General features: G+C 36.7%; 1 protein-coding gene across 1 annotated transcript in view; it reads left to right on the top strand.

Annotated features, from left to right (window-relative positions):
* The first annotated feature begins 457 nt into the window (after positions 1 to 457).
* Positions 458 to 23,822, top strand: part of ACTR2 (actin related protein 2) — a 35,386-nt gene continuing 12,021 nt past the window's right edge. The window contains exons 1-6 of the mRNA XM_059943176.1: positions 458 to 645; positions 7,428 to 7,538; positions 13,051 to 13,266; positions 16,705 to 16,777; positions 19,931 to 20,067; positions 21,396 to 21,545. Coding sequence (XP_059799159.1) covers positions 598 to 645; positions 7,428 to 7,538; positions 13,051 to 13,266; positions 16,705 to 16,777; positions 19,931 to 20,067; positions 21,396 to 21,545 — 735 coding nt within the window. The 5' untranslated portion in view covers positions 458 to 597. The remainder of the gene's footprint in view (positions 646 to 7,427; positions 7,539 to 13,050; positions 13,267 to 16,704; positions 16,778 to 19,930; positions 20,068 to 21,395; positions 21,546 to 23,822) is intronic.

The following is a 23,822-nucleotide window of genomic DNA, read 5'->3' as shown; positions in this document are numbered from 1 at the left end:
AAGGCCTACAAGCAATGATACACCAAGCCTCATTCAATGGTGGGGTTAGCAAGGGTGTCTGCCGCCTCCCGCCCTCCCGGCAGGCTTTTCTGTCACATTCCATTGCGGTCTCGCCACAGACCAGATATCTTTCATCTGCCTGCGCCTCCTTCAGCCGGGTAAGCGGAGCCCCCAACTCCTGCCACGCCTTAAGGAGGAGACCGCAGCGGCCGCCACCTCTGCGGCCACTTACGCCCGGCGAAGCCCCGGGGCCAAGACGCCGACAGGAAGAACCTGCATGGGCGGCGACCCTGAAGGCGGAGCTGGAACCGAAGCCGGAAACGGCGCCATGGGCGGGACCTCGGGCTCCTTTGTTTCTTATTGGAGCTCACCGCTGCCAGTCTCGGCCTCCTCCCTCCCGTCTTCACCTCTTCCGCGCAGGCAGTCAGTAGGTGGCGGGCAGGGGCCGGTAGGGGCGGACGGCCACTTCCGGGTGCGGGAAAAAAGCTGGGCCGCGGGAGGGGCCGGGAAGAGGGAGGAGGAGGAAGAGGAACCGACGGACGGCGGCGGCTGTAGGTTGTTCGGTGGCGGCGGCTCCGGCTCTCTTACGGGCGCACTATGGACAGCCAGGGCAGGAAGGTGGTGGTGTGCGACAACGGCACCGGGGTAAGCGCTTCGTGGGGAGGCTGCAGCGGCCACAGGCTCGGGCAGGGGATGAGCGAGGGGCGCGCGGGCCCTTGGCGCCCGGGGCTGCACCCCGGGGCCAAGGGGCCAGGGCCTCGCTTTCCGCCCCCGTGGGTGTGGCGCGCGAGAGGGTCGGGCCCCTTAGTTTCCCCGAGCCCGCCACTCCCGCAGCTCGGGGTCAGGACGGCGGGCCAGGCCGGTACTGGATGGGGTTCCCACCTGCTGCCCGGCCGGGGCCGGCCCCGCGCTGGAGCCGTGGGATTCTGACTAAAAGGCCGGAGGGGTAAAAGGCTGGGTTTGTGTGTTCCAAAAGGGCTCCATTCCCCAGGGTCGCCGGTGTGTAAAAAAGAGAAGGAACAAGAGGCCTTCCTCTTCCTGTATAGTTGAAGATACAGAACGGGAGGCAGGAAACGGGTTTAAAGAAAAAAGGGAAGTGCTGTCATGCAGTGAACCTCAGTCCTTTTGCAGTGTTTGTTGTTTTGTTTTCTTGTTTTTTGAGGGGAAGGGAGACCAGATCGGCAGCGCATCATTGACTTTTTGTTCTGCATGCTGGAAATTTGGCCCAGGTGCAGCCCCGCAGAGACCAGTGTGTTCTCCTGGTTGGTCTTGCACCCTTTAAGGCCCAAGTGTTAATTCCACTGACCTTAGGGGAAGTTAATCAGTTTGGGTACCCCTCCTCCTTTTTTTCCTTACTTGCAGAATACAGGTAATGTTAGTATTTAAGATTCTAAAATGCAAATAATTGTAAAAATCTGAGTAAAACACTGATTTAGAAATTATGTGAAAGTTGTCTTTCAATCGCCCCCCCACCCCTTTTAAAAAAATGTATTTTGGGCAGCAAAGTCAGCAAATTAGAAGATAGAAGTGTTACTTATTTTGGATGAGTTCTGTAGTGATCACTTCCCCCTACATTACAACAATTCCTAACCATCTTGGAGCTGCAGTATTTTGTGACTTTTATCCCCTTCCTTCCATAAATGTGATAGATGAATTAAAATAGATTTTATTTGAACTTTAAAGCCCTTTGGAAACTGGATTGTTGAGGGGAAAAAAGAGCTGATATTCACTGCTATAATGCTGCCCTTGATTGAATTTGTTAGACTTTTACAAGCAATGATGATATTAGCTTTATCTGACCTAAGTTAAAAACGGATGAGAGTAAGAAGAGCGTTATCATTTAATGGGACATCCATAGAAAATGGAATAGTACTTAAAGAAAAGGAGGCAGGTCCACCACTATAGAAACATTTTTAAGATTTATTGTTAAGTTTAAAAAAAGTTTTACAGCAATTCCATTTATGTGTGTGTTCTTTATTAAAGATATTTATGTGTCCACAAATGTATGTGTATATGAAAGTTTTGGCGGAATTCATAAGAAATGTATGTTCATAGTGGTTACCTGTGAGACTAGGGATAAGAGTGAGGTAAGGTGGGAAGGACTTCATCACCCTTCTGAATTATTGGAAAACTGTTCTTTGTTTTTTTAACAAACCATGTATTGTTAAACTATCTTTAAATGAAATTAACTATAAACATGTATTACTTTTACAGTTAAAACTCAGTTAAAGGTGCTTTTTAAAAATTATTAGCCTGATTCCCACTGTAGTCTCAAATTGACCTCTAAATAAATGTAAATCTTTAAAAGTTGATGTTAATATATTTTGTTTTGTGAATATGTCAGCTTTTTTCTTTAGAAATTGAAGTCAGTTATGTTTTAATGGATTCCTCCTCTTTGAAGGACAGTTTTTGAACCCTGTTTTTGTAGTATATGTTTTTTCATAATATTTAGGTTTTTTTTTTTTTCTTTTTTAAAAAAATTTTCTTTTTGGCTGCACCGCTTGCAGGATCTTAGTTCCCCGACCAGGGATCGAACACACGCTCTCCGAGGTGGAAGCGCGGAGTATTAACCACTGGACAACTGGGGAAGTCCCATAATATTTAGTTTTTATGTTACTATTTCATTAGTTCATCTGTGTTAGAAAACTGATTGTATATTATTGATTAGTCTTATGTCTAATCCATAATTTAAGAATCTTGTTTCTTAAGACAAAAGATCAGTTACTATGATATAAATAGAAAAGTGTAGTTAATTCAAACAAAAACTTACATGTTTGGTGTTATGTTTCTAGTTACTTTAAAAATTTTATCCAGATTTTCTATAGGACATGGTAGACTTCAGATGAAGAAACAGCTCTGATGTGGTATGTAGTCATGAATGCTGTGATAGTTCTGAAAATTTAGAGAATTAGGAACCACTTAGATTCTGTATTTCTTATGGTTATACTTCATAGTCATTTTGATTTTATTTAGGTACCTGAAGCTCTGATGATTCCTCTATGATTAAATAAAGAAGATATTAAAATTAAATTTCTAAAAACTTATGGGAATAGTTGTTACTCCAAAGCAATTTGCCTCTTACACATTTTAGGTGTTAAAATTATAGGTATTTGAGAACTTGATTTTTTTTTTTAAATTTATTTATTTATGGCTGCGTTGGGTCTTTGTTGCAGTGCGTGGGCTTCTCATTGCGGTGGCTTCTCTTGTTGCGGAGCACGGGCTCTAGGCGCACGGGCTTCAGTAGTTGTGGCGCATGGGCTCTAGAGCGTAGGCTCAGTAGTTGTGGCGCACGGGCTTAGTTGCTCCATGGCATGTGGGATCTTCCCGGACCAGGGCTCGAACCCGTGTCCCCTGCATTGACAGGCGGATTCTTAACCACTGCACCACCAGGGAAGTCCCGAGAACTTGATTTTTTTAAGCCCCTCTGGCAGGCCCTAAATCGAATGCCCTAAGAGTAGGTGAGTTCTTGTGATCATATGCCAGATGTTGATCCCGCTCTTCTTCCTCACTAGCTCCCAAGCTGACCACTGTCTCTTTTCCTCCTAGAGGAGGAAAAGCTCATCCATTTCCAGTACTTTATGCATTTCACCTTCATAACCATTCAAACCTAAAATGGAGCCTTGGTCCAAACCTGTACCTAAAATAGAGCTGCGGAAAGTGGCCAGATAGGTGAAAATGTGGAGATCTGCTTAGGCTTGGGTGCCTTTCAAGAGTTGGGCCTGGGCCCCTGGTGTTGTATATTCTTTTACCAAACTTGGGTGATTTCATCAACATTGAGTTAGTTCACCAACAGTGAAGACTTCTGGAGTGCCTACTGTGTGACTGGTATAATTTTTAGGGTCTAGTGATACAAAGTAGCTTATAGTGTTAGGTAATTATACTTTTACAATTCACATTTGTAGTATTATGGCCTTTATCAGGCTTATACAGATTTATATGATGAATTTAGGAGTGTTTGAATTAGAAACAATCAGAAACAGGTTTGGTTTCACCCTATAAAATGCTTTGGAATAAATATAATAAATATTTTGGTGGTCTAAGATCAGAATAATCACTATGCAATTAAATTAATATGTCAATACCATCAATTTAAATTAATAAAGGAAAAATACGAATTAAATAAGCCCAAATGAGGCTTTATAAATCCCAGTTTATTTTTTGAGGGAGAAAGGTACTTTTAGAGCAAATGTAGATGAGCTTTTTTTTGTTGCTTGAAAGAACATTATATTGTTCATGTTCTTACCATTTGATGACTCAGTAGGAAGTAAGGGAGCCAGTTTAAACCACAGTGCTATGAAGAGGAAACTATATATGGTAAAATCTGTTTCTTAAACACAGCCTTACTGCACACAATGAGAGAACTAAGCCACCAAGTCTTAAAATGATTGGAGTGGGGGGAGGTATCTCCAGGATTAAAAATGATACCAAACAAATAATTTAGAAAAGAATATTTTCTTTGTATTTTATTACATCGTGGTTTAGATCTTTTAAAAAATACTGACTTTTTACAAGAAAGGAAATGCCAGGTTGTCTGTTGGTTATATGTTATTGAGAAATAGATCATTGTAATTATATTCTTGTTATTATAACTATTAATGCTTTCACATTTGAAATAATGTGAAATAGTGCAGCACTTGCCATTTTGACCAAACACTAGTATCCTGTAGTAATGCTAGCACTGGATTACTATGGCAGCATCTACTTCCAATAAGCTACTGCTTAAGCAGAATAAATGATTTCATTAATAAGTGATTGGTATCTTTAATTTGAACTAAAAGCCAAATTTCCATTTTTTATAAAGCACAGGAATAGTAGTTTACAATTATTTTTATAGTTTCAGGAGTTCTTAATTTTTTGTCATCTTACCTCAGGCACTTGGCAAATATTTTGTCCCGTGAAGTATGCTCAGACAAGAATTTCAACATGCAAACTACCCATCTATAATTGTTCAAATTATAATCAGTAAACACTGAGTGATGTGATTGTGGATTTACCGTGTTGCGCGTTTCCCAGTGTGTGTGGCTCAGAGTGAGGGGAGGCACGCCAACCTTCGCAGCCTCCTCCCTGCACCAGGACTTGGCTTACGCCCCATCCCAGGCTCCTGCGCCCACCTTTACCTTAGGCTCTGATTTCTCACTTAAATCATTTGTTTACATTTAATATGCTAAAAATGCCCGTACAAACTTGTAGGTTCTTTTTTCATTCATTCTGTCATTTTCTTTAAGAACATTTATACCAATGTGAGCATGTTCAGTCTGGTGAATGGACACTTTTGACCACCCGGTGTCCTTATCTGTTCATTATGTTAATACATAAGAATTTAATGTCTGCATTGTATTTGCTTTCTATATTTGGAACATATGTATGAATTATGATTAAAGCTGGTGATCATGACAAATTTTATTTATGTAGAAATTTGGATATGGTGGGGTAATGAGAAGAGATTCTCTGGTTTTGCATCTGATTTCAGTTCACGTCAAGTGAGCTGGCTTTTGACTTAAGGACAAAAGCGAGTTTGATTTAGAAGAGAAGAGTGTGAGAGGTTTTCTCATTTTCTTTTAATTTGAATAGACTAGAAAATACTAAGTATTATTCTTTTCCTCTGTGGCAGTTGTCACTCCAACTCTTTCTGGGTCCCATTGATAAATTACTTGAGAAGACATTGTGGAAGAATGGACTAGCCTTTCTGAATTCTGTTGAACCTTTCTTAGGGTGGGAAGTGTATTGCTCTTTACTATCAACCACTATTCAGATGGAGAGAGAGGTATGAGCAAGCAGGTAATCTGTTGCATATGCCATCATATCACAGTAACTTCTGCCGTGGAAGGTAATCCAGTAAGAATTGTATCGTAGTGTTAGAAATGGGTATGTGGCTGAATGGTAAACTGAGTAGGACTAGGTTTTGTGAGTTTGGAAGAAAACCTGTCTGAGCAGTATGTTTTCTGTAGGTTCTAAGATGTAAACGTGAACTGAGGAGATACGAATTCAGGTGGTATTGGAAATATGCAATTTTTAAATTTTAGGCAGATTTTTCATACCAGTAGCTTTAGTCTGCTAAAGACATGACTTCAACATATTTTTAAGAGCTCTATTTATAAAAGACTTGAAATTATGCATGGCAGAATGTTCTAGGCTATTTATAATTAAATGTGGTTCATCAACATCATTTCCAACAAGATTGTCTTTGCAGTAGAAAAATTTTATATTTTGGAGGGTTAGTCAGAAGTCAGTGAGTTTCAGGTAGTTGCTAACCTTTACCACTATCACACAAAACAGTTCCTTGTATGTAACAGCTTTCTGTCCTCTTTTGTGTTATTACTAATCATGCGTCACATTCAGATACTGTTTTTCTCCTTAATTCTTCTAAGAGAATATGGTACCTGAAGCCATGGAACAATAGACTTTCTCAATATTAAACATATTCTCTAGGTTAAAATAATCATAGTATCATACGCGTCAACAGCAAAACTTCTAATATTTATTGATCAGTTAAATAATATGCATTTAGTATGTGTCAGACACTGTTCTAGGTGCTTGGGATTCATCAGTAGAAACAAAAATCCTTGCACAGTGTACCATACATTGAATAAAGGCTTGTTGAGGGAGAGGGTAGAGACTGATTGCATTTCCTTTCTTTTATAGCTTCTTCCTCCCACCCTGAAGTTTTAAACTGCCTTTTCCTTGTAATGGCTGCTCTTAAAAATAAGACTGTCTGTTTACAGACTGTATTATTGGTATAAGAATTAAAAACCCTTGGTTCTATTTTCAGTTTTACTGTAGATTGTTAAATCTCCTAGTATATCAGTTTCTTATTCATAAAATGGAAGTATTATTAGAATCAGTGATATGTCCTCATTGGAGAAGTACACTATCTGAATATGAAATTATGTCATTTGGTATTACTGAATACGTTTGTCTAAATATAAAGACGTAAATAGCCCAAAACGCCTAATAAATGTTTATTTTAACTTGATGCTAGTCCAGATGCCATTTGATTTTCCCATTTTCAAAAATGGGGTTGCTTAAGTGAATTGCCAGCCATGAATGAAAAGCTGCTTTAGTTCTGTTCATTTTCTGACATTTCTCTTTTAAAAATCCTTAGCATTTGTTGAGTGAATTTGTCCCTTCCCCGCTGTGCATCAAGGCAGTGGGCTCCAGCATGAAGTGCTCAGCTTAGCTCCCTGTGGTGGGGAGACCTAGGCACTAAATAAGCAGTTAACCAGTAAGGAAACGGGAACTCTGGTAGTAGTGCCATAAAGGAAATAAATGGAGGATATGATAGATGGGGTGACTACTTTGGGTAATTTGAAAGCAACAAAAGTTTAAAATATTGTATAAATGCAAAGCGGTACTTTTCAGATACAGTTTTTAAAAGGATAATATCATAAATACCTTGACACTAACCCACTTTTACTGTTCTTTTCCAGTTTGTGAAGTGTGGATATGCAGGCTCTAACTTTCCAGAACACATCTTCCCAGCTTTGGTTGGAAGACCTATTATCAGATCAACCACCAAAGTGGGAAACATTGAAATCAAGGTAATATTTTATTTATTGATAAATGAGGAGCAAAACCTGTGAGGTGTTCTTTGAATTAAGTAGTTTTAAAATGTGATGCCTTGAAAAGCAAAGGAGGGCCGAATTTCTTATATTTAAAATTTTTATCAACACCTGAAGAAAGGCACCAGAAACTGAAGTTAATTTCATCTGACTTTAAGTATAGCTTGATGCCATTACTCTCTGAATGAAGTAAAATACTTAGTAAGATTTTTATGCTGATGTGAATACTATATTAGTGACTTAAAGTCCTATTACCTAATATAATTTTTAAAAGAAATCAGCCTGGTATTTTTATGTCTTTCAGTTCCATATATTTTTCTATGTTAGTGTCTCTTTGGGACCTAAGATTTTTCCTTCCCATGTTCTCATGGCCTGATCCCCCTACATTTTTATATAGCTAGTCAGGAAACACAGGATATAAATCTTATTGGTTCCTCTTTTCACCAGTATAACTAATTTCCATAGTGTGCAGGAGGAAGCTGTGCAAGTCTTTATTTGGCCTTGTATTTATCTTAGCATGAGGAGAGGGGAGGGAATATTGTCATTGCCTACCTACTGTACTTAACATGAGAGACTGGATGTTAAGGGTGATAGATTTTTATCTTCTATTAAAGGGTTGGAAATCAAGTGGGAGTTACAATATTGTAGAAGAAAAAGAACAATTAAAAGTCAGTGGTCACCAATTGACTTAAATTTTTCAGGTGGCCTAGGGATCAGGTTATACAAAATGCAGTAGCATTTAGGGGCCTTTTTACTGAATCATTTGTGAACAGACTAGCATTGTTGGTCCTATCTGGACAGTCCTTGGCAAGACTTCACTGAATTGTTAGTGTGTGAGTTAGCATGTGCCTCTCTGGAACGTTTATTTGAGATGTCTAGGAAGGCGGTAATAGGTGGTAGAGGTTTGCTACTTGGTGGCTCTCTGCTGTTGGGACTAGAGAATTGAATTACACAATGAATAAAAATACAAACTGAAACTTAGGTTCTGTGTTAATTTTTGAAAGACTTAAAAGAGTGAATGATTCTGGCCTCTGTTTCGTTATGTTACAATCAGAAGGGATACTCAATATGAGAGGCTTTTTGTTTTTGTTTTGGGGGTTTTTTTAGGGTCTTTTGGGAATTTTATGGAATTCTGTATTCTCTTTTTGTGAACTCCTTTTGTTCTGATTGAATTCAATCTTAAATGAACTCAACTTAAAACTTAGCTAATAATAGTGATAAGGATAAACTTTTTAATGATGTTGGAAGTCACACTTTTATTCAGTATCAGCCTTTTAAAGAAGAATGGCTTTTTTATATACTTTATGGATAATAACATTTTTGAGGTATTAAGGCACATCACATATAGCTATTTTTATTGACCAGCATAGTCACAATAATTACCACTTTCTTGCTTTTTAAGGCCAAGTGATAGAAATGAAACTAGATGATATTCTAATAAGACATTTTTGCTAAGGAATTCCCCAGTAGCATTTGCTCGTATGGTTTGTCAGTCTGTGTTCGGTTGGCTCACTTCTGTTCAATCTGCTTAATCTTTTAAGTCTTTCAAGTTAATTTGTTCTTCCAGTAGAAAACAGTGAAAGAAAACAGACCTGTGTCAAATTTAACTTGACTACTAGAGCTTGGAAAGTCAACTCTAAATACCCTCTACCTACTAAGCTAGACCTTTTCTGCTATTTATTGTCCATAATTAAGGTTCTTAAATTCAGTAATGAATTAAAGAAATTTGACTTTTTTGGAATTCCTATGCCTAGTGGATTGATTTATACTTTTTGTGTCTTGTTAGCTAAAATGTGGTAGACTAAAAACTGGAAATTTAAATTGTTTAATGAGTTTATTTTCATTCAGGAGTAATAACTGTCCATGCTAATTCAGCCCTAATTTTTAACTCCGTAAACTGTAGTAGTACTGCATCTGACCTCGACCTAATTTGTCTCTATTGCTTGTATGTTTAAAAATTTCAGTGAGGATTTTATTTAGGCCTTTTCTGACTCTTACTTCTACCTTCTCTCTCTTCACCTTTCTTGACCTGTTGAAGTAGAATAACAAAAAGATGGTAAGTGAGGTTACACACATGCTCTCTGTTTGTTTTCCACTTTTGCTTGGTGGGACAGTAGTTGTTGTTTTGTGTCCCTTTGGTATTGGGGAGGGGGGTAATTCCATATTTTAATTTTTAAGTACTTTGATTTTTAACCTTTTTCATTGCTTCAATTTGGTAGCAACTAATTAAGTCCTATACTTTCCTGATTGCATACAATGGACCAAATCAGAACTAATTACTAACATAGTTTTGAATTGTTTTCCTTGTGTTTTTTGTAGATGAATGTTACGATTAAAATGGAATGTGGTGTGCATTATATTAGAAACCAAGTGGCTTTATTTAGGATATGTGTGATCCAGAAAATTGGGGTGAAGTTGTTGCATTTGGATAAATCCACTTTATTGACCATTTAAACTGAACACTGCCTGTCATAGCCTCTATATATATGTGTATATATTTGCATCCAGTACAGTATCATATGTGTATTTAATAAACTGAGTAAAATTTTAATGTGCAAATGAACTATAAACAGTAAAGGGGGAGAAAAAGAGATTGACTTGTTTCCTATATTATCCTTATCGATGAGCAGATTTTGCATTATCTGAGTATAAATAAGAAAAAGGTGGAAGTCTTGTAAGACTTCCGCATAGACAATAGATTCTTCCTCTAAATAAATACCATTGTGTGGCACCTTTTTCTTTTGAACTAGAACTAGGCGCATCCCAGGCAATTGACTCTTTTATCATATTTTTCTGTGATAGTCAAAGTGCTTTCTGTAGTAGATATTTTCAAGTTTGTTTGTTTTTAATATTATTTGTAAGCAGCTTTGACAGAGATTAATATCAGGCCTTTCTAGTGATATGTATTTTAACTAGTAACAGTAACTTTGTGAAGTTTTCTTTTGAATAAACAAAAGCATTTAAAAGTGGAAATTCCTACATTTATCCTAAATAAAAGGTCGTGCATTTGTCTTAAAATCTGAAGGAGATTAAGAAAAAAGTGTACTTGTAGAGAACAGTGTAGGCTTAATTAAATGTTTTTTATGAAATTTTGTTCTAGGAATTTAATTGTGGTTTTAAAGTATATTTGCTCTACTTTTAATTTGAGGTGACATTGTTCAGAATGATTCTTGGCAAATCTCATCTACACTGCCTGCTTTTCATAAAATATAAATGCCTTTAAAACGGCATCTCAGACAGTTACCGTAATTTTTCATTCTTTCAGGTAATAGGTGATGGTTTAGGCTTGAGGTCCAATGATGAGGTGGGTGGTAAAAAACTAAGGCCTGATCTGATGGCTTATAATTTTGGTCTTGGAGATGCGGGCAAGTTACATAAAGCTTTTAGCATTTTGGGGTTTTGGAAGTTAAAACGTTCTAAGGAAAACTATATGTTTTAGGATTTTTTGAAATAAAATTTTAGATATGGATACATTTTTAAATTAGGTAGCTTGAGTTAGTCAAGACTATTTGCACTAATTTGATAAGTTAATACTCGTTTTCTTCCATTTTAAATGTCCTCTTTGTTCAGAGGGATGGTAGGATACTCAATGCCAGATGTTTTTTTCAGTTAATTATTTATGGTATGTGTGCCCTAGAAGTAGATCCATGACACTTTTATTTTGAGTTGGCATTAGATCAGACATATGTAAGCCCCTATTCTTGCATGGAATAAAAACTAAACAGTCTGATGAAATCAGACCAGACTTATACGAAATTTGTTGAAATGTAGTTGTGAATATATATCGATGATATAAACCATCTAATTATCTGATCTATTATTACCTTGTGTAACACAAAGAAAGATATATTCTAGAAGAAAGTAACAAAATTGTATATTAAGTTATATTGGTGGCCAAAAGTAATATATGTACTTGGAGGTATAAATTCCTCCCCCTAACATTTTATTAAGAAGTGTTTAGAATACACGGCAAAGTTGAAGGAATTTTGCAGTGAAACCCATACATCCATCACCTAGATTCTGATATTAATGTTTACTATACTGATATATCACATATCTATCCACTTATCCATCCGTCAGTCCATCAGTGTATCTTGTCTTTTGATGTATTTGAAATTATCAGTATACTTCTCCGTAATTCAACAAATGCATGTCAGTTACTAGAGTTCACAAATATAGATTTTTAGTTTTGCGTTTTCCTATCAGATGATTCTAAATAGTTAATATTTAAGCAATTTGAGTGTTAAGTTATGGTAAATTAACTTTATACAAAATTAGTTGCAACAGAAAAGTTTTAGTGAACATTTCTAGCATGTGCTTTAACTTTGTTTTTCCTTTTTGTTGTTGCTTTCAGTGGATTTTCCAGAAAATCTGTTTTTTTTTTTTTTATTGTTGTTGTTTTTAGAGTCTTCACCCTTGTTTATCTCTTCTCTTTTTTTTAATTGTTATTTTTAAAAGTTTTAAAGTCATATATGTATTTAAACCTCTGTTTTAAAATATCTTAAGGTCTTATAGCAAATAGTAGCTATTTCTGATACTAGGGTTTTTTTTTTAAATTGAATTCATCAGTATATGTAGAAATCAAGATTATTTAGTATTTTGACAAGCCGATTTCTAAAATAGGTTTAAATTCTGGGACATCATTAGCCTTATTATACACACAAAATTTGACTTTTGAAATGTGGGTCATCTTAAGTATGCTGTCATTGGATGCAAGACTTGTGAGTATTCTGCTTCGTGTATAATAGCATAGTTTTCCAGTATTATACTTTAAGATTGAAGATGTTGCTCATGAGATAATTTTAAAGAAGAATTGCTTCTCTTTGTCTTAATTTTTTGTATCTCTACAAATTATCATTCATCTTGGTGAGGCATATATTGAAACTTAATTTCAATTCTAATTGAGGCATATATAGGTAGAAGTTTGTGAAATTTACAAGTTATGTGGTGCATATGTCCATTCTTATAGTGTAATAAAAAATCCTTTTATTTTTTGCATCTCATTATGCTTTATAGTACTTACACTTATCATTTGGATATTTAGTACAAAGCAATGCATGCATTGAGCATTTTTCTACCAGTTTTTTTTTTTCCCTGATGTGCTATCTCACATATCACAGGCCTTATTTTTTGAACATTTGAGCAAAAGAAACAGATGAAACCTCATACAAAACCCTCCAAAATATGAAAATGTGGGGTTTATTTGTGCTAATGCTCTTCTTTTGGAAACATATGTATTAAAGGTAAGGTCAATTTATTGATTTAAACCACGTTGTACATAAAAATTTATTATTCATGATTAAGATTTGCAAGGCATTGTTCACGAAAGAAAAGATCTTTTTAACTTGTGGAATGAAGAACTTTGTCTGAAAGTGCCAGAAAGATTAAAATTAATTATTCCCAAGTTTTCCAAAATATTATGGGAGGATAATTTTCTGAAGGTATTTTATACAAAAATTTGGTCTAAAGCTTTGATATTATAATTTTCTAGGATCTTATGGTTGGTGATGAGGCAAGTGAATTACGCTCAATGTTAGAAGTTAATTACCCAATGGAAAATGGCATAGTACGAAATTGGGATGACATGAAACACCTGTGGGACTATACATTTGGACCAGAGAAACTTAACATAGATACCAGGAATTGTAAAATCTTGCTCACAGAACCTCCTATGAACCCAACCAAAAACAGAGAGAAGATTGTAGAGGTAAGTTTTTAGATGGGTTGCGCATATATGTGTTTCTGTGATGTGATGTTAAAGCACATGTGTTTTCTTTTACCATTGTCCTTAAGAATAAAGGGAATAAGAATAATTGTTATTTTCTCCCAGATCCTATTTATTGAGCACCTAACTATGTTAGTCATTACTTATAAGTAGAATATACCAGTAAACAAAGCGAAGTCCTGCTGCCGTGGAGTTTATCCTCTAACAGGGGAAAACAGACCAAAAGAGCAAAAAGTGAGTTAATTGAATGGTTTGTTAGAAGATAATAGATGCTAAAGGGAAAAAAAGAGTAGGTTAAGGGGGATGGGGAATGTAGGGAGGCTGCGTTTTTCATAGAATGTGGTAGTATGTGTCTGTGAGAAGGTGATATTTAAACAAAGGGAGTTAGCCAGAATATATTTGGGAAGAGCATTCCAGGCAAAGGGAGTAGCCAGTGTAAAGGTCTTGAAATGGGAGCAAGCCTGACATATTAGAGAGTCAGCAAGGAAGCCAGTGTGGGAGAGCAACAGGAGACAAGGTGGGAGAAGTAATGGGGCAATCTAGGGCCGTGTAGGCTCTAACAGGGAATTAGATTTAAACTCCAAGTGAAATGTAGAGCTGTTACAAGGAAGGGACATGCTCAGATTTAGGTTCCTGTGGCTGCTGTGTTGAATGTAGATAGAACATAAGGAGGCAAGGGTACAAGAGAGACCAGTTTGGAGACTTTTTCAATTACCTAAGCACAAGATAATGATGGTTAGGATTAGGGGTAGTAGCAGAGAAGGTAATGAGAAGTGACCAGATTGTGGCTCTGTTTTGAAGGTAGGGCCAAAATATATTCTGATTTCTTAGATGTGGGTAATAGAGGGATAACTGCAAAGATTTCGCTTGAGTAACTGGAGGATGGGGAAAGACTGAGATAGTAGAACAGGATTTGGGAGGGAAATGGATCCGGAGTTCAGTTTTGGACATGTTAGGTCTTCATTAGACATCCAAGCAAAAATGTCAAGTAGATGGTTATTAAGATCAAGTTCCGGAGGGAAGTCTGGGACTGGAGATAAAAACTTGGGAGAGTCATGAGGATATAGATAATATGGTTCACCAAAGAAGTGATAGTAGACAGAGGTGAGAAAGCTGAGGGCCGGGGAGATAGGGGAGAGCTGGGAATGGAGGTTGAAACGGCTAATGAGGTAGGCAGTTACAGAGAGCAAAAAGTGTACATTCTTAATAGTTTAGATAGGTAACTTTTCAAGGTTGTCTCTCATTTTGTTATATATGAGATAGAAACTTTGAATTGCTTTGTATTTTAGTAGCTTTCCAGATACTACTTAATGTAAATATCTTGTTTTACTAAGTGGCTATGTTTAGATGTTGATGGAAATTTTGGAAGAGATTTAGAATTTTTATATTAAGTGTTTTAAAATTTTGAGATCATGGTTTTAGCTACAGAATCTATATCATTTCTTATGGTTCGTATTTTATTACTTTTTTCCCCAGCCACCCCTAAAACTATGAAAGATGGGCTTTATTGTATTAGCTCATATTTTAATTGCATTTTACACTTTCTGAATGGTTTACAATCACTAATACTTTGTGATGGATAAGTAGTCGTTTGTAATTGCTATTTATTTTTAGCAGCTCATTACAAAATCAGAGTGCAGAGATATTTTTGCATTAAATCAAAAGGTTACTACACAAGGAAACCTCTTTTGGAAAGTAACACAATACCAGAATGAAAACCAAGTTTTCTTTCAAATGAAAAGTTAGGGAGATGACAGGTATAGTGTCATCCACTAACGAGCTATTTGACTAGGACACATATTTTTTTAATCTGCAAAAATGACAAGAATTAGTCTTACTGCACTCTAAGGTCTCATCTTTAGTTTAATGCTCTTTTTTACTCACGAGTGCAAATTTGGCTATGACTGATAATGCCCTACTTTAATCTCATCCAGAAAGTTGTATTAGAACTACAAATACTTTTTAATGATCTTATAAGTAAAAACAAATTCTAACAGACTGTCAAGTTGATAAATGCAAATACAATTGACCCTTGAACAACGCAGGGTTAGGGGTGCCAACCCCCCTCGGTCAAACATTTGTGTATAACTTTACATTTGGCCCTCTTTATTCCAGTTCTGCATCACTAGATTTAGCCAGTCTCGGATCGTGTAGTGGTATAGTATTTATTTACTGAAAAAAACCTGCAATTAAGTGGACCTGCACAGTTCAAACCTGTGTTTTCAAGGGTCAACTGTATAACATTACTCTTCCATTTTCATCCCTGTGGTGGGGGAATAAAGGATGATGGAGTAGAATACTACTTAGAATATCTAGTTGCTTAATTGATGAGTATGTGTTTCAGAGATGTAAAATTTATTCATGTGTGTATGTATTTTAGGGTTTTTTATTTTTTTAATTGAATTTTATTGAAGTATAGTTAATTTACAATGTTGTGTTAGTTTCAGGTGTACAGCACAGTGATTCAGTTTTGTTGGTTTTGTTTTTGTTTTTGGCTGCGCCACGCTGTATGTGGGATCTTAGTTCCCTGACCAGAGATCGAACCTGTGCTCCCTGCAGTGGAAGCACGGAGTCCTAACCGCTGGACCGCAGGGAATTCCCCAGAGTTGTAAAATTTAAATTCTATATAATTCTTATTGTGGTCAGTTGTTAAGTTTCTAAATATGAGATATTCATAGCAGTAGTCAGCACTGCCAGTCAAGGAATGCTCGGTGTAGATGACAGAGAAAATCCTATAGGATGTTCCCATCCAACCTGCACTACAGAGAATGAGCGTGGTTGTGAGCAGAGAGGGCGTGAGGGAACTCCTCCCTGCAGTGTACCTTGGCAGAGAGTGGAACGCAGCCTTGGCTCCAGTGGGGAGGGCAGGCTCAGCTGCTGAGCATTCAGGATCTGCCAGCATTCAGGAGTTACTGTGTTTATTTTTGTTTTCCTGCCCTACTGTTTTATTACCTTTTTTTTTTTTTTAACTGCTGGAGGTAGAGCCACAGTCTTTCTTGGCCCAGCTTGAGGGAGAGGGATGCGAAGGTAAGCAGTTAAGCAATTTCTATAGTTTTTCTTTAAATTAAAAGATATTTCCTTTAAGGGACATCAGTTGAGAAGAGAGGCTTGTTCAAAAGCAGAATGCTTTCTTTCACTCTAATTAGCCATTAACTAAAACACTCAGAAATCTTTGCTTTGTAGCACTTATGAAATGCTTGGGGACTTAGTGTGTGTTCAAAAATCTGTCCCCAAAATTGGAGCTCTGTGACAGCAGGACTTCAGTAGAGGCAAAAAGAGCTAAAGAGAATGGAGGATTCTTTTGGGTTCTTTGATTCTATTTTGGATAGCTAATCCACTCTGACCATCAAGAAACCTTATACATACTTACTATGTTAATTTCTAAATACTAATTTTTTCCCTTTCCTTTTGCATTTTCAGGTAATGTTTGAAACTTACCAGTTTTCTGGAGTGTATGTAGCCATCCAAGCAGTTTTGACTTTGTATGCTCAAGGTAGGTGAAGCTTAACTTTTAGTATAATCAGTTCAGCAAATATTTATTAAATATGTTTGATGTCAGAGGAGTTTGATTTTTCGGTAAGTTGTAAGTCCCAGAAGAGCACAGTATTTATGTATTTATATTTATTCAAATATTTTAAATATTTATTCAGATATTTCCACAATTTCTAAAATTTGTCAAATAAAATATACACATTTTTATTTTCTTTACTAAACAATGAAAGACTTAGGTAAAAAGAAACTTCTCAATTTTTTTAAAAGTAGAAGGTTCCCTCTTTTAGGCTATTTAAAATAAAAAATGTTTTATAAAGTGGAGAATGAAAATGGAATTTGTCCTCAGAATTGGCAGTTAAAAAAAAATAGAGCCAAAAAGGTTAGTATAAATCATGTTTGTCAAATACATAATAGATTAAATACAAAGGAAAGGGCAGACATTTGAGAGTGCCTTCCCAACTTTTGAGGTGGATTTAATGGAGGGGAGCTACTGTGTTTTCTTGGTACTGCCGTTAGTAACTGCCTTGCTGTCCATTGGGAATAAAATAGTAGCCATGTAGGGAGAACTCTTTATATCCTGATGGTCTTATCGAGAACTTAAGGGGCCGTCAGATATGTGCTACAGAGTTTGTTAGGCACTTAAAATGTAAACTTGCCTCAAGGACTTGGAATCTAATGGGGAAAAGATACAGAAATTGATTCAGCATGTCAGAGAAGATTTCTGAAGGAGGTGACAACTAAGTCTCAAGCCTTAGTACTTAAGCAGTGTGTGACAATACAGTTGACCCTTGAACAATGCTGGTTTGAACTGCATGAGTCCACTTATACATGGATATTTTTTAATAGTAAATACTACAGTACATGGTCCGTGGTTGGTTGAATCTGGGGATGTAGAGGAACCATGGATGCAGAGGGCCAATTATAAGTTATATGCAGGTTCACCCCCGTGTTGTTCAGGGGTCAGTTGTACTTGGGAAACAAACTAATATTGTGGTGATCCATCTGATTCTACACATGCATGAGTAAAAATCACTTTTCAAAATACATCCTGGGTTTTTAAACTGTCTTTACTACTACATATAGATACTAAGAAAGTACTTGGGGAGAATTAAATTCTTAAAGAGGCTTTATTCATTCACTAAGTGTAGCAGGTGCCTCGATTTCTGTTTAGTGCAGAGGATGTGGCAGTGAGTAAAGTAAGCTCCTCCGTAAGCTCCGTGTGGTCTCCTTGTCCTTAAGGCAGTTACAGCCCAGCTGTGAGTAGTTAGTGCTTGTGTGCATCTAGGTAATTTTGTTTCATTTTTTTTTTAAAAAGTAAATTTCAGAAATTATTTTAGAAAATACTTTGGAAAAATAGATATTAAAAATTTTGAATCTAAGCTTTGAAATAGGTGATAATAGTTCCATTTAGGGGGTGGGGATGGGACACTTCTGCTGAAATGAATTTTTGTTTTAACTGTATTTGAATGAAATTTACCTTAACAGATTTTTCTAGCAGTATTCATAAATTTATTTCTGTCCAAGGAGAAGATACCCTCTTTTAATTCCTGATATTTAGCTATTTTTGTTTAACTGTTGAATTCTTAATTTTGAGAAGTGATAGTCCAGTAATACTAATCAAAAGAACTCTAAGCTGTGGAAAAATTCTCCTTCTTAAACAAGGGTGGCTAGTGCAACCAGTTAAACCAAGAAAAGTAAGAAGCAGCGTTCTGAGCCAGGGAAGGTTTTTGAATAAGAGGGAGGTGACACAGTGATTCAGGAAAGTATGTTTGACTGCATTTTGCAGACAGGATTGAGGGGAATAACGAATCATGGAGTCTGGGCTGGAGGTTAAAGTGGTCAGGGAAGGTATAAATGGAAATGTAAGAACTAGATTGAGCTTTAAAGAATCCTTAGGAATTGAAGTGGAAAGAATAAATAATCCAGTGACAGAAGGGTGTGGCACTGGAATCCGGTCAAATACGTAAGGGAAAGGCCAGTATGTAACCTAGTGGGAGTGTAGAAAATAAGGTGAGGTTGGATGGGAAGGTCTATTTGGAAAATAAAATATGTAAATTGCTGCTTTAGTTGATATTACTGGGAGTATTTTTGAATTAATGATATTGTGGATTCTTCTTTTTTACAATAGAAAGTCTCTTGTTTAAAAGAATGCAACCTTAAGAGGCAGTGTATGATTTTTATGAAACTTAAAAAATCAGTCAAGGAAAAACAGATGATATCAACTTCAGTAGGAGGTGGTTTGAATAAACGTATTCCAAGATAAATCAGTTACTTACTTAGTGCATAATAAGAAAGAGGGAGAGTGCCTACTCAGGGATGGGACAATGATAAAAGAATGCTTGAGCAAATTGTAGATAATGCATATTCTGGTTAAAATTTTTTTTGTTGTTAAAAATATTATTAGACTATTAAAAACCACTAGAAAACATGAGTCAGAAAAAGTTTTGTTTTGTTTTTCCTGAATTAACCCTGACACAAAAGGTGAAACAGTAATTTGCAGCCATTTATAGTTTTAAATAGCACATACGAGAAACAAGGCAGCTTCTTTGCTGTTTTTTATTAAAAGGTTTAACTGACATTGTCTTTTTGGTTTCTGGTGAATAATTGAAATGATCCTTCGGCCAGTCAAGATGAATTGCTCTCAGATTTCTAGCTATCTAATATCAACACATTTTCCAAACAACACAGTTTTTCATATGACAAAAATAATAATAAAGAACTAGATTATTTCAACAAGTTCACTATCAACTTGTGTAATATTTACCTTTCACAATGGTTTTCGTAAAAGTTATCCATGATGCTCTCGAAAATTTTACTTTAAGGGAATTCATGGATCCAGATTAAGTTGGAAGGAAAAATAAAGACCATGTTGTATTTTTCAGTCCTAGGTCTGAAAAATAGTCCTAGGGCTATCTCCTGGGGTAGCCCATGATTAGACTAAAAGTCTCACAGGAGGCATGTGAGAGAACACTGACTTCAGTGTCTGTGTATTCGAAGTAAGCTGCAAAATAAGCAAATAATAAAGAAATGCTGGCTTTTAGACCGTTCTGGTTGGTGACGTTTCTAGTTTGGCTTCTTTACTAATATTTGAAATTTGCTGGCTTTGATTTTTCTGATTTGGCTTTTTATTTACAACCTCATGGTTCTTCCACAGGTTTATTAACTGGAGTAGTGGTGGACTCTGGAGATGGTGTGACTCACATTTGCCCAGTGTATGAAGGCTTTTCTCTCCCTCACCTTACCAGGAGACTGGATATTGCTGGGAGGGATATTACCAGATATCTTATCAAGGTAAGCAAAAAAAAAAATATCATAGAATTAGATTTTGTAGTTTGTGTGTACCAACTTAACACAAAATTGAATGTATCATCTCAGGATTCTAGCTAATCTGCACCACCAGAGAAGTGGCCCAGTTCATTATTCATATAAAATCCATTTGAGATTCACACACGTGACCTCTTGTATACTAATGAGAGTTCATCATTACATAATTATATTTACTATTCCCAAGGAATGGGTAGAGAGGTATTTCAAAGATGGAAGAAGATTCTGAAACTTCCTTGAACAACTTAGGCAACCTTTCTGCCATAAAACCTTCCTTTGAACAGGTGTATGATAAAGTGTACTTGTGAATATAATTAGTTATAATTTTCTTTAAAACATTGCTGGATAAAGTATATAAGGCCACTATTTGGAGGCATGTGGGTTTTTTGTAATGTGGAAAAAAAAGATTTAGAATGTTGTCTGTACCAGAATTCTGTAGTTAGTGTATTCTCTCCAGGTCAGTGGCTCTCAGTCAGGGATGATGCTACCCCCCAGGGACACTTTGCAGTGTCTGGAGACATTTTTTGGCTGTTACAGCTTTGCAGGAAGGCTGCTAAACATCCTACAATGAACAGAGCATCCCCTGCAACTAAGAATTGTAAGGTCCAATATGTCATTGGTGCTGCTGTGAAGAGACTGTTCTAGGATGAAATCTGTGCAATAAATTAGGTTGCATTAAGTCTTCACCTTGACATTGGGCTCCTTTAATCTCATTTAAAGTAATAATAAGATTGTTAATGAGAATTATAATACTCTCATTCTAAGCCAAAATTCTATTCAAAGGAGACTACCAAAGGAGTGCCCAAGGGATTTCTTTTGAACGTAAGCACAAAGATAAGGGGATTTGTCTTCTTAAGTTTTTATATGAAAACGTTGTTTATGATGCGTATTATGTGGGTTTTTTAACAAATGCTATTGCCCATCTAATATGTGTCAGACATAATAGAAGTTAGGGATAAAACTTCGTTAAGACCTGGGGTATTTCATGAGTATGGCATTGATTGAGCAAATTGCAGAATTACAGGAGTCCAGTGTAAAATATTATTTATTAATAGATATTTTGCTCATTTTGGCCATTTATTATTCATGAACTGTTAATTCTGTCTCTCTGTGAAACTGAAATATAAATCCTTTTATGGCAAGTAATATTCCCATTTCTGAAATAGTAAGAGCAAAGGCTCCACTGTCCATTGCATTTGGTATTGATGTGACATATTTAGAGAGCATTAATCGCTTTTGCAGAGTTGAACTCATTCAGATTACTTGTGGATTTACTGCTATTTTTTTTGTACCAGCTGCTTCTGTTGCGGGGCTACGCCTTCAACCATTCTGCTGATTTTGAAACGGTTCGCATGATTAAAGAAAAATTGTGTTATGTGGGGTATAATATTGAGCAAGAGCAGAAACTGGCCTTAGAAACCACAGTACTAGTTGAATCTTACACAGTAAGTATTTCCAGTGTATAATATATATGTGGTTTTACAACTTTGACTATTGGTGTGTGCTTAAGGAGGTTTTCTTGGAATCCAGTATTTTTGGTTTGGGTTGTTATGTATATGTGTGATCTTTAATGTCTTTCTACATTATGATTCTATGATTTAATTATTTTAGGACACCGTATAACATGAAATAAGGCAAGAATCATGTATTGCTTTTCTACTTTAGGATGCAGTTAGATGTGAGATATTATTTTGAGATTCTAGTACCTGGAGTAGCATTTTTCAGCATGGGTTTCACGTAATGTTATTTCTGTGAGATGTTAATAGGTATTTCACAAAAATTAAAATGGGGGCTACATTTTCAGGTAAGTTTGGGAGAGAGTTGATTTCACTTTATTAAAGGACTTCTCAGAGCCTTTGATATGCTGATTTGTACATGACTGCAGTATTCCTCAGCATTTCATGGGGCTGGTGTTCTAAGATACTTTAGGAAGTGGTCATCCTATAGGATGGCTTTTATAATTCAGTAGGTGGCCGTCTTCCTGACTTAGTATTTTCTTAATGAGATGTTCAAAACAAATGTTAACTTGAAATTGAAACTAATGAGACTTAGAACCTAGTTATAGTTTACACTAGGGGAGTTGATCCTCCCTGAATTTTTAATATATTGCTATCTTTAAGTCTGTCATTCATCTGGGTATAAAGTACTTCCATATTGCATCTTTGATCAATGCATCTGGAGACATTTTTTGGTTGTTACAGCTTTGCAGGAAGGCTGTTAAACATCCCACAATGAACAGGGCATCCCAAGCAACTAAGAATTGTAATGTCCAATATGTCATTGGTGCTGCTAGGATCTAGTAGTTATTAAAATGAAATTGAGTGATAGGCAATAAAAGCAAGTATTCTTTTTTTTTTTTTAATATAGTATGTAGCTTTTTTTTTATTTAATTTTATTTATTTATTTATGGCTGTGTTGGGTCTTCGTTTCTTGTGTGAGGGCTTTCTCTAGTTGCCCCTGTATGCATGTATTCAATTAAAACATCAGAGTCTTAACTGAGAAAGATAATTTCATCACTGTTCCCAGCTTTCCTTTTTTTTTTTTTTTTTAATTTTATTTATTTATTTATTTATTTATGGCTGTGTTGGGTCTTCGTTTCTGTGCGAGGGCTTTCTCTAGTTGCGGCAAGTGGGGGCCACTCTTCATCGCGGTGCGTGGGCCTCATTATTGCGGCCTCTCTTGTTGCGGAGCACAGGCTCCAGACGCGCAGGCTCAGTAATTGTGGCTCACGGGCCCAGCTGCTCCGCGGCATGTGGGATCTTCCCAGACCAGGGCTCGAACCCGTGTCCCCTGCATTGGCAGGCAAATTCTCAACCACTGCGCCACCAGGGAAGCCCCAAAGCAAGTATTCTTAAACCATTTGATTCATATAAACTCAACCTATCACAAGTATGTACATAATAGTCATTTAAAAAATAATTATAGGGACTTCCCTGGTGGTCCAGCAGTTAAGACTCCGTGCTTCCATATGGATGGCTAGTGGGAAGCAGCCGCATAGCACAGGGAGATCAGCTTGATGCTTTGTGATGACCTAGAGGGGTGGGATAGGGAGGGTGGGAGGGAGGATCAAGAGGGAGGGGATATGGGGATATATGTATACATATAACTGATTCACTTCATTATACAGCAGAAACTAACACAGCATTGTAAAGCAATTGTACTCCAATAAAGATATTTAAAAAAAAAAAAGAAAAACGGTTACCAGGGGATAAGGGGGGGAGGGATAAATTGGGAAATTGGGATTGACATATACACCCTACTATATATAAAATAGATAACTAATAAGGACTTACTATATAGCATAGACTACTCTATTCAATACTCTGTAATGACCTATATGGTAAGAGAGTCTAAAAAAGAGTATATGTATATGTATACATGATTCACTTTGCTGTACACCTGAAGCTAACACAGCATTGTAAATCAACTGAACTCCAATAAAAATTATTTTAAAAAAAATTAAAATAAGACTGCGCTTCCACTGCAGGGGGCATGGGTTTGATCACTGGACGGGGAACTAAAGATCCTGTATGCCACGTAGTACAGCCAAAAGAAAACAAAAACAAAAATAAATGAATAGGGACTTCCCTGGTGACACAGTGGTTAAGAATCCACCTGCAAATGCAGGGGACACGGGTTCGAGCCCTGGTCCAGGACCCACATGCTACGGAGCAACTAAACCCATGTGCCACAACTACTGAGGCTGCACTCTAGGGCCTGCG

This window comes from Balaenoptera ricei, chromosome 13 (genome assembly GCF_028023285.1).
Source record: "Balaenoptera ricei isolate mBalRic1 chromosome 13, mBalRic1.hap2, whole genome shotgun sequence".
NCBI lineage: Eukaryota > Metazoa > Chordata > Mammalia > Artiodactyla > Balaenopteridae > Balaenoptera > Balaenoptera ricei.
This window is presented reverse-complemented; position numbering and strand designations above follow the sequence as displayed.